This window comes from Lepisosteus platostomus, chromosome 7 (assembly GCF_059453375.1).
Source record: "Lepisosteus platostomus isolate fLepPlt1 chromosome 7, fLepPlt1.hap1, whole genome shotgun sequence".
Lineage (NCBI taxonomy): Eukaryota > Metazoa > Chordata > Actinopteri > Semionotiformes > Lepisosteidae > Lepisosteus > Lepisosteus platostomus.
The window spans coordinates 58,190,602-58,209,986 of record NC_142617.1 but is presented as its reverse complement, the minus strand read 5'-3'; the positions used below and the strand labels follow the sequence as shown (position 1 = coordinate 58,209,986).

Sequence of the window (19,385 nt, the reverse complement as noted above, 5' to 3'; positions counted from 1 at the left end):
AACTCTCTCAGGTGCATAGTGCTGAATGGGAGACTCTTTTCCTAAGGCATCAGTGCTGAAAAGGCTCAATAAACTTCACTGGTCAGGATTTTCGTCTGTGACGTGTCTCTGCCCAAACTGATCTGCTTAACCTTTATGTAAGAATTTTCCATTTTCAGTGTTCAATATGAAACCGAATAGAAAATACACAACAGTGGGCCAAAAAGCTGTACAGCATGCATAAAACATATAATTGATTAAGCTAGATTGTAGGTGGAAAACCTCTGCTTTTGCTGTCTTTATTTGGATTTGCTTCTATTAATCTGGCTCACCATTCAGAATACATAGAGTCTCATTAATACAAATTCCCTGTGTCCAGAGGGTTGCATTTTTCTTCACTAGTTCAAATAATGTCATGCTTAATTAATGAAAAAAATATCTGTGCTTTTTAAATTTCCATGAAAGTATTATATGCATAGACTGCATAGACTAATGGTATTATTGTTTAGTTATGGTTCAATGGTAAATTGTTACAAGAGGAACAGTTTAATATCTGAAAGTGACTCAACATTTCACAGGGCAGATCAAGACAGTTTCTTTCAGTTTTTCTCCAAGCAACTACAAAACGTCACTCCAAATGTAACTAATTATATAGAACTCACATGGGGAATAGTCTTCCTTTTGAATTAACAGCATGAACACTGTTATAAGCTGTGGGCTTATGCTGTCTTTATAGATGTTGCATGTTTCTGTGTTTACCCAGAATTTATCTTCATATAAACAGGCACCTGGATGGCATGGTGGTGCAGTGGCTAGCATTGCTAGCTCGCAGGCCCGGGTTCAATTCCAGACCTCTGCGTGGAGTTTGCATGGTGTCCCCGTGTTCGTGCAGGTTTCGTCCTGCTGCTCCAGTCTCCTCCCACAGCCCAAAGACATACTGGTGTGTGTGTGTGTGTGTGTGTGTGTGTGTGTGTGTGTGTGTGTGTGTGTGTGTGTGTGTGTGTGTGTGTGTGTGTGGACTGGCATCCCAGGCTATATCCTGCCTCTCACCCGTTACTTGCCAGGAAAGGCTCCAGCTCCCCTGTGACCCTGCATTGGAAGCAGAGATTAGAAAATGGATGGATGAATGGATGAACTAGCACCATGTTAACAGTAAAACATATCGTGGTCTTAGTCAGGGAATACATTTCTGAGTACTGGAAAGACTTGCCAGGGCTTTCACAGAAATAACAGTTTTCAGGAATGTGGCTACAAGTCTAGAAACAGAGGCTCATAGAAGGAAGGAATAACTTCACGAGAGTTGCCAGGGATACACTGTGGATATACGAACAGAGCTAGAAAGATAATTAGCACATTCCTGGTCTTTCAGGCTGGCCACCTGGGACTCAGCAGTCTGCAGGCTGGAAAAGACAGCGTTACTTTTTGTCATTATAGACTTTTTTTGCTATGGATCTATTTGAATCTATTTAAACGGTTCTCAAATCTCAGAGCTTCATGCATTCAAAAACACTTGTATTATTAGAGCATATAACAATCGACTTTGCACACTAACAGAGCACATTTATGGAAGTTCAGATTCAGGTCACTTTTTTCCAACAGCACCAACACAGCTCAGCAATTGCCTCAAATAAGTGTTCCCACCATTGTAGTTTGCCAGCTACAGTTTGCCAGATACTGTAGAACACTGAAGTGAAAGTTTTTTTTTTAATATAACCAATTAAGAGGCTCAACCATTAAAGACCTTCGTTCATTGCACAGATCCGAGTCCTGTAGTGTACACATCAGCAATATGAGTCTTGGCCATGGCAGGGGAATTTTTCCAGTATTCCTCAAACGGCCCAGCGCTGCCAAGGGCTGAAGGGGCAGGAGCTTGTCAGGGTAGCTTTCTCCTGCTGTGCAACAGTGGCACTGTGAACTGAGGGGAAGGGCCACACCAGTCCCCAGTCCATGTGGTGTCTCCTGGGCACCAAGGGCCCCACATGAGTCCCCTATGATTCTACATTTCATAGGACAAATGAGTGTTGTAGCAGTGAGGACTTGAGATGAGGGATTCCAAAAGGGAAAATAAAATGCATACATTGTTCTTTACTTGATCAAATATAGAAAAAAATCTATTGTAAATAAATACTTAATGAAATGGAACATAATGGTGTGATTCGCCAAAACGACATCGTAAGATACAGTATAGACATAGTTTACCTGCCTGTGACACTCAATGAAGAAAAAATAGACTGTGTGGTCTTTCAGAAAAGGACACTGAAGGTTGTATAAAGGTTTTATAAAGAATAATGGGACAGGTCTTGCAATCAAAGCTGCCCAGAAAGTCAGCTATTAGACTGGAAATGTCAGCAAGCAATTAAGCTGAAAATGTCAGCTTTACACAACATAATCTTCTCTACCAGTAAACCGTTTTTGATTTTTTTTATTGCCAAAAAATAAAACTGAACTGTATGAACCTGCACCCTGTCCGTTTGCGGTAAATACATATTAATCAATTGCAAATGGCAATCAAACTTTTTACTTAAATTAAAAACTGTTGGTCTTACAGTACATCACTATTTTTGTAATGTAGTTTGGTTTGAATATTTAGAAAACTGGGTTCATGTAGTTGCTTATTGGCTGCTGTAGAACTAGGTTTTCTAAAGTGCCACACTTAATCACAGACAGGCCAGGTTCTGCATCCTACCTGATGGATGATATAATGAGGATGACAAGGTCCTCAGTACGTGCCTGATTTGGTGAGATTCAGGTCATATGAAGACCCACACTCAAATGAAACACTGTCACTTCGGAAATAGAGTTAACACATTTAAAATGGAGCTTGTTCAAAGCAACAAATGGGTCTTTTTTCTTTTTCTTTCAGTCTGAATCCTGTCAAGGTTCATTTAAAATAATGAGCATCAGATGTTTTCAAAGCAGGCAGGAGAACCTACATTTGAATCTTTGGCTTGTCAACACTTGAATAAACTTCAGAGGCCTGAACATATTGTCTTTTCACTTCCCAAGCCTTCCTCAGATTCTTTATCTTGTGCTGTGAAAATGTTTCTAAAACTCCAATGAAAAGAATTCTCCATCTGCTTCTTCTTCTCCATAAGTCAGGAGAGCTGTTGATCTCTGGGGGGTTACAACATTAAGTCTTCCTGACCCCAGAAGTACAGTACCACGGGGCATCGTTCACAAATATTAAAATTGACTGAATTCCAGAATTAGGAAAAAAATCGTACCTCGTATCTGGTTGGCATGTAACATCCTGATGAAAGAGATGAAAACCACCTCTTGTCTTTCCAATCTGCAGGAAGAGCACAACCGACTCTGGCTCATATATAATTTTCAACAACTTGTTCAGTTCCTAGCCAAAGTCTAAATTAAGAGTTGCCACGGGGGTGGAGGTTGGCAATGTTACAAATTCTACTGTACTTGGAAATTCTTTCCACATTTAACTCATTGCTCTGGCTGGCTCACAGTTATGTTGAAAGTTGACTTGTTTTCAGCAAGATTTTCTTTCCTGTGAGTATTTGAGAACATCATCCATCATTGTTCTAATAATAGAACCGAGCAGTTATTAAGGTTTAATGTAGCACTGCAAATGTGGCTAAGTGGCTGCTGTTTCTAATGCAAGATTGATTTCATCGGATACAGAAGCAATTTCCATAATCTTCCCACCTTAAAGTGCATCCAAAATCATAAAAGGGCTATTATTACAATGAAGCAAAGCAAATGCACCTGGAAATACTGCAAAAGATGTCATACAAATATTTCAAAACGTCCTATTGCACATCCTGAAACTGCATAACATTTTACGAACTGCAGCCCCCTGTTACATTATCAGCTGCAGAAACGGCACATGGGAGTTTTTATTTGCAGATTTAGCCTCTGGTTTGCTCACCACCTCCCTTGCAAGTCTTGGTTTAGTCACTTCTTACCATTTTCACATGTGCATATTTTTAGCTTCTGGTAAACTTTTTGGAGAATGTTCCTTCTTGCAATTATGTAATTTCTTATAACACAGTAACACATCACTCATTCGTTTCAATGAGTATACCCTGCCTTGTTTTTGTGGTGAAGCTGTTTCATATCTACAGTCAGTCTACCAAAACTCAGGATTAAACAGCTCAAAAAATGTTGCTCGTCACTGAAATAAGCACAAATTAGAACAGTAAAGGAACAAGTAATAGGTTTATTCAATGCTGAAAAAAAGAAGAAAGAGAACACAACGTTTCGGCGTTTGACACCTGAAGAAGACTCCACGGCCGAAACGTTGTGTTCTCTTTCTTCTTTTTTCCAGCATGGAATAAACCTATTACTTGTTCCTTTGCAGCCTATGCATGCTGTCGCAGCTACCCACCTTAATTAGTATCTGTATCTGTATCTGTTTTACCTGGAGGTAAATTCACAAGGTTCCTCGGATATTTTAAAATGGTAGAAGCGGTAAAAAAAATGTAATTGAATGTCATCATAAATTAGTAAATAAAAGCATTTGCAATTTAAAATACTCAATTTTATGTTTCTGTGTATTTGGTCATAATGCTAGTGTGCTGATGATTATATTTGGTAAGCATTGCCTTTGAAAAAAGAACACTTCAATGTACAGTAATAATCACATTTTGGAACTGGCTATCGTAACGCAAAAATTAAAGCATAAAGATTTTGGCTAACAGTATCAGCATTGTGTCAGTGCTGAGGTTAGCTCCGCTTGTATTGAGCATGCAATCATGTTGATATTAGCTGAGAAAGAAAAGTTGTTCCATTGTCCTTACACCAGCCTATCAAAGCAAACTGCTTCAGACTGCATTCACAGCTTTCCTTCTGTCGTCCTAGAGGCTGGCAATGACGCCTTTGCTGTCTGTGTTCACTGGAAAACCTCTTCCTGGACATAATAAGGCTTGAAGGCATAGCATGGACTAGCTTCTCTGGGGATTTTCAAACTGACAATCTATTACGGAGATGGGCAGCCAGCTAAACTGGAATTCATTATGGAACATACTGAAAAGAAACACACATTGGCCTGAAAGAGACTTGAAGCAGCCTTTCTGGTATTAGAATTCCCCTTAGAGGTCCAGAGTTAATCCCGACAGCGTTATGTTCTTGGAAGCCTGCTCCTTTTTGCTTTTGGGGATTTTGAATCGGTTTATCCTCAGGTATTCTGCTCAGGCAAGTCAGAACAGTCACACACACACCTTCTGGTCTGTTACCTCCACTTGCCACGGTCTGTAAATTCTTCTTTCTCACTGGCTTTTGCGTTTCACTAAAACTAATGTAGGTCTTTTCCAGGTTTAGGAAAACCTCTTTAGAATGCCTTCCAAAGTGAGACATGTCTGTTTCCATTCACACAAACCGAAAGCAAGCCAGGCTTTAGCTGAATAACGCAGTCAACGCCCGGCTGCTTCCCCTCACAGCAGCTCTGAATAGCCCAGCTTGCTGCTGAGCCAGGGCTTGCGGAGTACAAGGAATTAGGAAGAGCTGTCCGTGGTGCTGAGTGATTCCCTGGGAACAATCCATATGGAATCTATGACCTTCAGCTGTCCTTTGCTTACAAGCAGGCAGCAGGAATCTACAGCACACAAAAAAACATATAGCTCTGGTATAAAATTCTTACTTATTACTATTTAATTCATTTTTTATTTAAAGACGATAGATCATCCTGAATTATTCCTACCTTCTGAGTAAAACTCGGACATCTTTTTTTTGTTTTAAACAAACATAATTTAGTTTATTCAACTAATTAAACCGGACATGAAGGCCATTCAAATGCTATAAAAGAATGTGTGGGTGTTTGTTTGAAAGGATTCCCTCATGGAATTACATCTGTGCTTTGAAGCAGAGGGTGGGAAATGTTCTTATTCCAAAACATAGGCAGCAAAAAGAGAAAAACACTTTCAGTCTTTATGTCAGACTGGTAAGATGCCAAACTGCACATTAAACTATGATACTGATGGACAGACATTAATTTAACAAATGAAAGACAAAGTAACAATGGTCTGAGGCTTACAGCTCTGAAATAAAGGTCCTGTGACAAATTACAAATGGGTTTTACTCTGCCCATTGCTTTCTTATGGCTTTCACTGAGAAAGCAATGCTTCAGGAGGCCCAAACCATGCATTTGTAATGATCGGCAGGCAAACCCAAAGGATATCAGCAGCCCCACTGCCTGGGGCACCTGCTCTCCCTCATTCAGGAGCTTTTTAAACATGAATGTGTATTTACAGCGGACACAGGTTTAAGGTAAAGCTCAGCTGGACGTGGTCGTATCTATTTGAAAAATATTAAAGTTAATGTTCATTAAATTCCACGCGTTATGTTTCATATAAGCACCCTGGCTCTGTCCCTCTCGTGTCTTTGCCATGTAGCCACAATAATGATTCATGTGAAATGAGAATCAGGGAACCAGTGCTATAAATGAGAAATACCTGTTTTTATTTAACTTAGTTATTTGTTTAAAACCTTATTAATCTGACACTTCAATGAGTGCTCATTAGAACTGACTGGGTACGTGGATGTATTCCAGTAATGACTCAGGAATGTAGCTCAAGGCAGAAGTAAAATGAAATCAGAGCTGTTAATTAGATGGCCGAGGAAGGGAAATCGCACATCAGGAGAGACATCTGGTCCCTGTCTCTTATTAGCAGAATATTTCAACCTTGACGTTCGCCAACTCTCTGCACCTTCTTTTACAAGATGAGCCGTGTTGCAAATATGGTAACATGTTGGGTGACACAACCCCATTGAAGAGTCATAAATGAGAGCTTTCAGGGAGAAAAACAGATCCCACGGGATTGGTTAAGGGACCAGGTCTCATAATGCACAGCAGGTGAAAGTGTCAATACCTGAGAAGAGCTTGGCTCAGCCGAGGCACATGACTTCCTGGAGTTGCAAGTGCAAAACTCGATGCAAACCAGAAGTCATTTGGAAAAATGATCATAATTAATGAGAAGTATCTTAAAGTATACGGTTGTGATGGGAATGAAGCATTAACAAGTAACACTTGGTAACACAAGGACTAAACCTCTGCTACTTCATTGATGATTTGATCAGTGTACTTCCATCACCTGGAGTAAATGCTGACTGAGCTAGACTGGACAGCACCCAGGGAAGTTGAGGTAGGAATATGGGAAAGGTTTTGCATGGACTGAGCACAGGGTAGCATGGCTAACTCCTCAGATTCAAACCATCAGCCTTGTGTCTCACACCTGCCCACAGCTCCCCACCTGCACTTGAGAGGAATGAAAGTCTCCTGCAGACCTTGTAATGAGAGTTTGACTTTGAGCTCTGATGTGCTTTAATTATCTATGCTCAAGTGATTCTTTCATAGCCACACGAGAACTGAACATTTTAATACAAATTTTAACTTGTAATGTCTTAAGGAAGCCATTATTATCATCAGAATTGGACGTCCTGGATTTAAAAGTACAAAACACAATGGAAACCAAAACTAACTGGGAATAATTGTAATGATAAATAATATGTTTCTTAAAATATACAGAATAGTGATAGGAATTATTAAATAACAAGATAACACAAGGAGCAAACTACAATCAAAGCCAGTTGTGAAGCAGAACAATTATTAGAGGATGTGAACATACTGTCCATCTTGTCCTTCTGCTGGTTAAACGATTCTTGTCTCCATATATGCATACTGTATGCAGATGCAGATTAGGTCACCCATACCTAGTGCCTTTTAAGATGCACAAATGAAACAAAATCATTTATCCGATTCCTCAAAGTGTTGATCTAGAGCCAGATAAAGAGATCAAAAGAATAAATAAGGACTGTGCATAATCAGCTTCTTATTAAACATATAAACAGGAGGCCATCATGACAATTTTGCAACTCATAAGCTGAAATGCACTACCATTGTCTTTGAAAAGGAGGACAAAAGCAAAGCAAATCTGTTAGAAAACAAGAAGTCAGAGAATACTTTAAAGGGTTTTTAACGCATTTCCAGTAGAATTTAATGATGACACTGGGTTCATATCAGGTGAAAGTCTGTGATGTCACTTTCTTCTAGGTTTTTGAGTCAAATTCAATATTCTATTGAGTAACTCAGCCTCTGTGACACACTTATGTGAAACATAAGTAAAGGCAACAACCCAGAAGAGGTTATCTGTCCCTTGCTATTGTACAGCTGGATCATCGACTCATCCCAACATTTTTGAAAGATGCCAATGAATCAGAGTCCACCTCTAGTGCTAAAGTGCTCTTTTCTGTCCAAACACAGTTCAATGATACTTCTGGTACTAGCCTTTGAATATGATTTTGAATACACAAGAAAACTCAATACATATGAATACTTTTGTAGTTCAGAGCTAAATATCCTTTGAAGATCTCCACTATTACAGCTGTACCAGGTTCACATTCCTCCTTCCTTTAATAAAGTCATCCATCCATTCTCGACCTGCTCCCTCCAGCTCCGGGTCACCTATCCTGGTAAGCCAAGGGCGTAAGGCATGACACAGCCTAGATGGGACACCAGTCCATCACAGGCACACACAGACACAAACACACACACACACTCAAACCTGGTCACTTCCCCTAAAAGACACAGTCTATTGTGATTTAGATTTGTCAGTCTGACAATGGCTACAACTGTTACTCATTATCAGTGAATATTTTATCATTTCCCAGTGTCTGATGTGTTGTGCTGATTTCCGTGATTACTGTTTAGATTTATTCCATAGGAATATGTACTGAAAAGGGATTGGACTGAAATACAATATATGCAGGTCATTCTTTCATGCCTTTTGTTAGGCCCTTCCCAGAACCCAAAGAGTGTTGATAACTGTAGTGGTAATAAGACTGAATCCTGCTTATACAGTACACCACAGATTCAATAACTTACTCTAAGAGTCCACCTACTGTAAATCATGGAATTATTGGTATGCTTTCCATTGAAATATTTACTTGTCATTGTTCTTTATTCATTTTTTTTTTTAATAACAAATGTGCACTTCAATATAAACCAGTTGAGGCACAGATAGTCAGAAAGGCAGTTTTGTTTTTCAGAACAAACGTTCTTATTCAAACATTTGAGTATAATGTCACTACTTCAGTTCTAAGCTTTTGAAAAGCTCCTTCATTCAGAACTGATAACCAGAACCACTAGGAGTAGGACAAATTGAATTTGGTGAATTGAGAAAGATTTGGCATGTTACCACGGATAAAGGCACTCTTGTATGGTGTACAAGCTTTGATTCTTCCTTGCTCAGAGCTGTGAAGATGCCAAGTGTGCTCTTATGGATTAGCCGGAAGATTTGTTCAGGCTCTGCTGATCCCATTAAATGGCTAGGAATGCTAATATTTAATCCTAGATGTAAAGGGAACCATAATACACACAGGATGAAGTTTTACAAGGCATTAATGTCTCACCATGGGAATTGTTCCTTCAATTTTAATTGTTTAAAAACTCTGAAAATAAGATTGATTCAAGAGACAGTTAAAAAATATATGAGTCAGAATTGGGTTTGTCCTTTTGTCATTGCAATAGGCAGTTCATTTTGTACACCAAGGTGTCATTTTGGTAAATATTTATATTTTAAAGAACAAATGGAAGCTACCTTTACACCACAACATTTATTTTTATCACATTTATTTTTATCATAGTTTAATATTCAATGGCTTCTTTTATTATGTTTCCAGTCGCTTTTGTGATGTTAATGTCTTTTACTATTCTGCTATCTTTGTCAGTCTGACAGAAGCAATATTGAACTGTGATCATTTTCTCTCAATTTCTCCCTCCTTCCCGGCTTTCACAGGCCACACTCCCACAACAAAAAAGAATCAAATGTAATTAGTAGAGGTCTCTCCCTCTTAATTAAAACACACATCATGAAGCTACAGCATATCGCCTCTCCTCCTGTGTTCCTGTTCCTCTTGTAGCACATACTGCACTCAGATTAGTTTGCAAAAGCTTCCACCACCAGATCAGTGCTTATGGTGTAACACCTCAGTGGTTATGGAGTAAAGGGGTAACAGGGAGCAATACAGTTATATGGTTATAGACTAAGAACCCATGATAAGTTCTGAATCAGCTGGGAAGAATAATCAGTCCAAATCCCAGCTCTTATTTACTTTCCATCTTTATCTTCCTCTCAGTCTTCTGTGCTGGACTAACTTCCCTCAGTATTCTATAGCATCTTTTATTGACCTGTTCTTTTTTACGCTGGAGTGATCCATTTATCATTAGCATTTCTTGAGGATCAATTGTCAACTAATTAAAAGAATGCTCAGGAGACAACAACTCTTTGTGATACATTAATCATAAATTACTGATCGGCATCACTATTTCAATGATTTTCTTCTCATTCTCCAAAAATGTGACATGGCAGCTACTGTAACTCAACAGTGTGTTATTCTGTTATTCATGACGTCTTATGTAATTACTTAATAATGCAATGTATGCATTATAACAATGAATTCAATTTAGGTGAAGGATTTTCCATTGCTTTCTGCTACAGTGCCTTGCGAAAGTATTCGGCCCCCTTGAACTTTTCAACCTTTTGCCACATTTCAGGCTTCAAACATAAAGATATAAATTTTTTATTTTATGTGAAGAATCACCAACAAGTGGGACACAATTGTGAAGTGGAACGAAATCTATTGGATTTTTGAAACTTTTTTAACTAATAAAAAAATGAAAAGTGGGGCGTGCAAAATTATTCGGCCCCCTTGCGTTAATACTTTGTAGAGCCACCTTTTGCTGCGATTACAGCTGCAAGTCGCTTGGGGTATGTCTCTATCAGTTTTGCACATCGAGAGACTGAAATTCTTGCCCATTCTTCCTTGCAAAACAGCTCGAGCTCAGTGAGGTTGGATGGAGAGCGTTTGTGAACAGCAGTTTTCAGCTCTTTCCACAGATTCTCGATTGGATTCAGGTCTGGACTTTGACTTGGCCATTCAAACACCTGGATACGTTAATTTGTGAACCATTCCTTTGTAGATTTTGCTGTATGTTTGGGATCATTGTCTTGTTGGAAGATAAATCTCCGTCCCAGTTTCAGGTCTTTTGCAGACTCCAACAGGTTTTCATCCAGAATGGTCCTGTATTTGGCTGCATCCATCTTCCCCTCAATTTTAACCATCTTCCCTGTCCCTGCTGAAGAAAAGCAGGCCCAAACCATGATGCTGCCACCACCATGTTTGACAGTGGGGATGGTGTGTTGAGGGTGATGAGCTGTGTTGCTTTTACGCCAAACATATCGTTTTGCATTGTGGCCAAAAAGTTCGATTTTGGTTTCATCTGACCAGAGCACCTTCTTCCACATGTTTGGGGTGTCTCCCAGGTGGCTTGTGGCAAACTTTAGACGAGACTTTTTATGGATATCTTTGAGAAATGGCTTTCTTCTTGCCACTCTTCCATAAAGGCCAGATTTGTGCAGTGTAAGACTGATTGTTGTCCTATGGACAGACTCTCCCACCTCAGCTGTAGTTCTCTGCAGTTCATCCAGAGTGATCATGGGCCTCTTGGCTGCATCTCTGATCAGTCTTCTCCTTGTCTGAGCTGAAAGTTTAGAGGGACGGCCAGGTCTTGGTAGATTTGCAGTGGTCTGATACTCCTTCCATTTCAAGATGATCGCTTGCACAGTGCTCCTTGGGATGTTTGAAGCTTGGGAAATCTTTTTGTATCCAAATCCGGCTTTAAACTTCTCCACAACAGTATTACGGACCTGCCTGGTGTGTTCCTTGGTCTTCATGATGCTCTCTGCGCTTTCAACAGAACCTTGAGACTATCACAGAGCAGGTGCATTTATACAGAGACTTGATTACACACAGGTGGATTCTATTTATCACCATCAGTCATTTAGGACAACATTGGATCATTCAGAGATCCTCGCTGAACTTCTGGAGTGAGTTTGCTGCACCGAAAGTAAAGGGGCCGAATAATTTTGCACGCCCCACTTTTCATTTTTTTATTAGTTAAAAAAGTTTCAAAAATCCAATAGATTTCGTTCCACTTCACAATTGTGTCCCACTTGTTGGTGATTCTTCACATAAAATAAAAAATTTATATCTTTATGTTTGAAGCCTGAAATGTGGCAAAAGGTTGAAAAGTTCAAGGGGGCCGAATACTTTCGCAAGGCACTGTATCTCAATGTAAAGGGGTCCTAATAATGACTTACTGATTATTTTCTTTCAAGAACAATATCTACACTTACAAGAGCTTTTCTAAGTTTCCAAGTTTTACAAATCTGCTTGGACGCATGCTATTAATCACGTTAATTGAAATTAGACACCGGACCAATTCCCAGCCCACTGTCACATGGATTAGTGTTTCCTGTTTGTTGTGTTCCTGTCTGTGCTCTGCTGTGCAAACACAGAGGCAGGTGTGTGAGCATCTTGCATTGTGCAAAAGCGGCATGCATTTTCAATTACTTTGGTAGAAAAAGGCTGATGTGGTATTTGGCTATAGGTTATTCAAGAAGTATCGATCCATGCCTTGCTTAAAGTCTGGACTCCCCTCTGGAGGATTCCTAAGCAAAAAAAGATGCATGAGTAATAGAAAAATAAAGAAAAACTGATCTTTACAAGCCTCATGACAATTTAACAAGACTAACGTTAGTCCCTAGATGGAAGCACACAATTGTCAACATGTGAGCATGATAAAAAACAAACGTAAAGCAACCGATTAAGTTCCTAAGCCAGTACATGACAATAATTTCCTCCACCGCAATCCAGTGACACCATCATGTGCTGGATTAAGAGTTTACTGATCTGGAAATTGCTGTTAGCAGCTGGTCTCCAGTTTTGAATTAATTAAGGACCTAGAAAAGATTCTTTAGACTAATTAAGACGCTGATTCAATTAACCCAAATTCTGACTTCTACTTCAACATATTTCCTCTATCAATAAAGTAGAAAATCACACCTCCATTATGCAGGGCACTTGGAGGTTGTAATATTTCAAGAAAAAACAATGCAATTTGTATAATTGCACTTTAATGTTAAGTAGGACAAATATTGTATAGACATTGCTGGTAACACATTTCCACGTCAGATATGTTTAGTTACTCTCTGAGAGCTCTGGTATTTTACAAGTGATTGAGATTTCCACTTGGTTACAGCCAAAACAACATGGTTTTAATATGAATTTCCATCTTACATCATGTGCATTATCAAGAACTTTCATTTTTTACTGCTGAATATACTATAGTCCTAGAAATAGTTTGAAAGGAAGAATGGTCTTTCGTCTTTAAAAAAGTACCCACACAAGGAAAATAAAGAAAATGCTACTTAATAATATAATGTAATAATTGATATCACCACTTAATTTAATTTCATGTAATGTAAAGTCAGACCTCAATGTTTCGTAATATTTAAGACAGCAATATTTTCCAGCTATTCTGAAATACAATTTTCATTCTTCTGTTTTTCTAAAGTTCTCAGTGCCCTGAAAAAGATCTCCTAGATCATGTATTTTGCGCTAAAAGCATATATATAATGTATATATATTCTCAGAAAGATATATATATATAGCCATATTCTCAGAAAGTTGCTTCAGAGTATGTGTTGAATATTTAATGCCTGTCTGTATGCACTGCACATTCGGTGATATTTAAAGGAGGATGTGTAACACACAAATATGTTCCGTTTCAGATGCAGAATGTTGCCTTGTGCAGAGAAGACCAAAACGAGGTAGAGGAGTCCTACTGTAACTATTAAGGCCTTACCCAGGAAGGAGCACACACTGCTATCTTGCAGGAAAGAGCCTAGAACAAGCCTCACCTCCTTCTCATCTCCTTGTCTTTCCTGGCTTTCCACCGATCGTGGGAACGTAAGAACCCTGATAGCACCAGCCGAAAACAAGGCCAGCCTGGGACCGAAGGGCTGTGCCAACATCGCTGGAAGCAGCACCAAGGCGTAACTCGGACAGCTCTTCCTGTGTGGCGCTCACTGTGTAAACATGGACGACCCGTACCACAGCAATTTCTACCAGGGCCCTCAGGGGGGCAGCAACACCTACTCCACCTTTGAGGAAGGCCGGGCCGACCCGGACGGCTATTACCGCGGCAACGAATACTCGGCCCAGGACGAGGATGCGGCCAGCGATGTCACCGAGGGGCACGACGAGGACGACGAGGTGTACGAAGGGGAGTACCAGGGCATCCCGCACCCCGACGAGATCAAGGCCCGCAATAGGGCAGCGCGGGCGGCTGTGCAGGCGCAGGAGCTGAGCGACGGGGCGGCGGGGAAGATGCAGGACGAGGAGCAGCTGGCACACCAGTACGAGGCCATCATCGAGGAGTGCGGCCACGGGCGATTCCAGTGGACCCTGTTCTTCGTGGCCGGCCTGGCCCTCATGGCGGACGGAGTGGAGTGTTTCGTGGTGGGATTCGTGCTACCCAGCGCGGAGAAGGACATGTGCTTGTCCAACGCTAACAAAGGGATGCTGGGTGAGTCCTCAGTTACACAGCAGTGCTGTTCGGAGGGCGTTAGTTTCTGTTGTTGCAGTTCATTGAAGTGAATCTAAAGTATAAGTGAAGACATAGCAAAGTATTTCATGGTAAGTCATATTTGGTTACAGACCAATATGAGACAATAACCAAGCCTGCCTATTTCAGAGAGATGTTAGAGAGGTTAACACAGGAATGAAGAGTTCCCGGTAGTTTTTGTACCTGACCTCTCTGCCCTTGTTTCAACGTGCTTCAGTGTCAGAGAACTTGAACAGAGTTTTGAGTGTCAGTACTGCATTTTCATAAGAAAATAATTATGCATTATGATGTAATTTTAATGAGAAAAACCACATAGGATTTCCACCAGTATGTCACCAAAACAACAGCATATTTCAAAGTAAGGCAATGCACTGATCCAGTCATATGCTATGTTGTCTCAAAACCATCCACAGTTAAAGACATGGGGTTATTTTTTATGATAGATGATTGCTCACACTTATAGTACAGCTTCCCATTTTAAACATTTAAACCCACTGGTATTCAATGGTTGAACTGGTGCCATTGAATCACTGAAGCCCCCTTATATTTTTTTATAACTCGTCATTTAACATTTTTAAAAAACATAACTCTTAACTGATGCTTTGATCATTCTTAGAGCACCTTTGTTTCCTTGTTCTCTCTGTGAGGAGTTATTTTACTGACTTCAGTAAAGACGTAATAAAATCTGTCGTTCTTTTAATTATTTGGCATCAAACTGTTTGATATGTACTGAGAGCTAAATAATGAGCCAAGCACAGTCAGAGTCTGGCTAAGCAGTGAGAACTTGAAAGAGTTCTCATGCAGTGAAGAACGTCCTGTTTCTGTCAATAGGCAAGAGTGGAGTAGTGAACTTCACTTTGTGAAGTTTTTTAATTCAGTGGCAAAAATGCGATTCTCTCATTTCAGAATCAAAGGACAATGGTCATAGCCCATTTCAAAGCTGGTAGCTGCAAAGATTTAGTGTAACTAAAATAATTATGCATGTGGAGACTAATTTCCCTAATAATTCTAAGCAAATGCATCTAATAATTCAGTCATCTGTGTTAAGTTTGGATGGAATTTACCAGGCATATCCTACTGTACAGAGTAGTTCAAGAATATATTTTAATGGAGTGTAATAGCATTTTTCTTGTTTTCCCAAACTTCAATAAAATTTATTTAAAAAGCCTCTACCTTTCAGCTTCTCAGTGCTAGCAAGTATGTTGGCAAACTTTAAATTAAAAACGTATACAGTCAGATTAGCTAATGGTGTAATTGATGGCATGATGAATCTAGCTGCTTTTTCAAATTCAGCCTTACATCGATACATTCCTGCTTGTGAAGAGGGTGAAAGATTGATGATGCTTTCCTTGCAGAACTACAGGAGGTTTGCTGATGTAGATGTAGATGAAGATACTGCTTTATTGAGCAAAGGCAAGCCTGCTGCATACCAACTAATCAAACAGAGTGTGGATGTGCAGAATACTGATTCATCAAGAGAGGGTCAAGGCACCAACACAGCACTCGCGTCTGATAAGGACCAGGTCAGGAATAGAACCTGCTGCTGATAACAGATCCTCTCATGAGTCAGCAGTGCGAATGGCTGTCTGGTTCCCAGATGTGTGTGAAACGCACGTGAAATGTCAGAACCGTGCATTAAGAGTAAACAAATCTTTGAATTGCCTCTTGAAGGAAAAAAAGCTTGATATTCATAATCCCATTTAAAGGAAAGGGCTTCATCATTTCATACATGTTGTATATACATACAATATCTGTAAGCAGCTCAGAAATATGGGCAGCAAAGCTGTAGAACAAATTCAGAGTTAGTAGAACAATTTTCTTTCTTGCAATGATACAAATTACATCTAGCTCCTCATTTCAACCTTTCATTTGTCTTCTGTTTCATCTGCTTTTTAAGAAATACTCAAACTATTTTGTCCCGTTTGTACCATGAAGTATTTCAGAATTCAAAACAGAGACTGAGCTCATAGATCAAAGATCCGCCCCCCTCTCCTCCCAGCAGAGAAGAGAATGCAGCACTTCTGTGTTTTTCAGCTGCACTCATGGAAGGCTGAGTCAGCAGGTGGCTCTGAAATGGATATTCCTCTCCCGACCTTGCTTCCAGAATACATAAACCTTGTCCTTCACACTGATTTCCATGGCTGGCTCGTATCAAGTACAGAATGCATTTAAAATACTGTAATGGAACAAAGTAATCTGTCTCATATCTTTACATCACTGTGGTCTCATTTAAATAATGTCTCTCAGAACAGGATTGAACCAGGTGTCTATATTACAAAGTCCTGTAAAGAACTCGCATGGGATTTACTTAACATTCATTTGCTGTTTATGCTTAGATGTTCTAAATATTACTGATAGAAAACTTTCAAAAGGAGAACGGACACAGTATTTTAATCCTTTTAGTTTACTAATTTAACCCAATCAAAAATACCTATTCCCATACCCTTAACTGTAATATATTTGAAGAAAAAAAACTCTGTAGTGCTTTAACTTCATCTTGCACCTGGAGTGAAGCTTCACAGAACCGTGAAGCCTGACATTCTGACCAGAAATGGTCATTACTTTACTTGTTCCAAAACATTTCAAGCAGAATGACAGCTATTTAAATTCAGATACTGTATTTCCCTCTCCTACCCCTCCAGACAAATACTACTACACAAAAAAAACAAACAGAATAACACAATGTTAAATTCCCAACTCTCTCCACCTTGGACCTGTTTTGTTGGTGTTTTTCTTCTGCGGTCATAGTTCTGTTATTTGTGATGTTGGGGGTCAAAGATGGCGCCTGTGGTTCCAATCAGAGCAGTGTGTAGCATCACAGAGACAGCAGCAGCAGGAGGAGGCCCAGCTTTGCTTACAGAGCAATCGGAACTCACCTCCATATGCTGCCGGCGTGAAACAGGGCCTGTCCCTGCACTCCCGTCATCTTTCTGCCAGGCTCCCTGACGATTGAGCCATCTGCAGTAGTGCCATGCTTTGGCACAGGATGCCAGCTTCCAGATCACAGAGAGCTTGGTCATGCAAGGCCTGGTCACGCAGGGATCTCTGTCTTTAATCCTGCAAACCGAACCATCATTTCGAACAGGGTCTGCATGTGCTGCTGTGACACAAACCGTGGAAAATGTCATTTCCGGGCTAAGCAGACATGTTGAAGAACTGTCTATGGAAATACTGGATTTATTTGCTGCTGAGTCAGAGACGTTGAAACACGCTGAGACGATATGCAATTACAAAAAGCAGTCAATCTTGGGAGAATTTTTTTTTTTAATATTGGTCAAATTCTTAAAATCTATCATTTACATTGCGATAACTAAGTTGTGCTTGTGTCATAAAGCAAAAAATGTTATTATTCATTATTTAGATTGGGGAATATGTTCTTTGATGGACAGTAAGTCAAACTATTGAAGTTTTTTTGAAAGAACTGAGATTCTTTTGGTTTTAATGTAGGATCAAATGTTTCACAAATGCATAATCCAAATAAATCAAATTCCATTTCATATAAATATGTTTTCAGATGTCTCATAATGGAAATTGAACACAAGACAAGGCCAGTGACCAACGCCCAGAAAGTATAGTACAAACTATGCAGTAGGAAAAATGAAGCCACTATAACTTATTTCCATGAAAGGATGTATACGAACGTATTCTCTGCAACTTCATCTGATTAATTTAAATACAAATGCAACTTTAGAAAATATGTTTACAGAAAATATGTATCAGACATAAACTGAGTAAATTTAAAATAACATTAATGTATGTAAAATACTGTGTGAAAGCTTGAAGCAAAAATCTTGGAGCATCACCCTACAGTATTTTGGAATACTTGGTAATGTTTATTTATTTTCCCATAAAAATTTAGGAAACATTTAACCATTTTTAAGTTCTAAACAATATTACAAACAAAGAATTATACAGAGTAATACAGGTATTCTGAAACCACTACATTCCACTATAACCACTATATTCAAGAGACATAATAGATAGACATTTAATCTTTTGTACAATTCCAGCTTGGCTTTATTGCACAACAGCAAAATCTAAGCATGAGCCTGAGCTGTATTAAAGTACACCTTGAAGCAACCTACTCACACAGTCCAGCTGTACCATTAATAATCTTGCCCTCTCATTGCTATTACACCAGCATTATTACCATCTGTACCTTTTGACTATGGTAGTATTTAACTCATTTTAATGTGCCAACCCAGAATGTTATTTTTAGACTGGGTTCCCAAATGTAAATGCACCTCATAGAAGACTTTTTCCAGCACAATGGACCAAATACAACTAAATCTTGCAAATTCAGAACCACATTAGGATCCCAACCTGTATGTCATCAAAACAACAGCATGTTTCCAAATGAGACATTGCACTGGTCTGTTGATGGGCTACAGTATGTTGTCTAATGCCCATCCCTTCTCAAGGATTGAGCGGTTTCTTTAGTAATTAACTGATGTTTTCTGTAAACACATGCATACAAATATACACACATAATATACTCTTCCACCATGGCGCAATAGGTTACAAAAGTAAGATCACAATGAGTGAAATAAGACATTTCCAGGATTGTTGTTCACTTTTCTAGTGCAATCTGTCAGCTAAAAGGCACTTTTTACAGTTTTTTTCTTGGCCTTCACTTGATAAAATAATATGTCTCAATAAACTGAGGCACTATTCAGGGTATGGTAACAGGGATACGTGCTAACTGCTACTCGTTGGTTTGGAGTTGAACTCAGGCTTCAGTGTCTATGTATTATTCATGCAGACTGCCTGGGAACAACATCACGTCATCCAATTTATTATTTTCAGTGAGTTTATGCAGGAAGCTGCTTTCATTTTCATGTGTAAATGTCATTTAGAAATCCCATGCATGTCAACAATTCAATCTATAAACCTTATGAATAATGACATTTCATCCTCCTCTCCCTGCACTTTAGAGATTTCAGTGAGCCCTCTGCTGGCCTGTCTCCCTAGGTGCAGCTGTAAA

At 39.4% G+C, this 19,385-nt stretch overlaps 1 protein-coding gene across 3 annotated transcripts in view; it reads left to right on the top strand.

Moving 5' to 3' along the window:
- LOC148659322 (synaptic vesicle glycoprotein 2B-like) overlaps window positions 1–19,385 on the top strand; it is a 57,377-nt gene that overhangs the window by 24,136 nt on the left and 13,856 nt on the right. For all 3 annotated transcript variants that reach the window (XM_088641437.1, XM_088641436.1, XM_088641435.1), the window contains one exon: window positions 13,566–14,362. In XM_088641437.1, coding sequence (XP_088497563.1) covers window positions 13,873–14,362 — 490 coding nt within the window. In that variant the 5' untranslated portion in view covers window positions 13,566–13,872. The remainder of the gene's footprint in view (window positions 1–13,565; window positions 14,363–19,385) is intronic.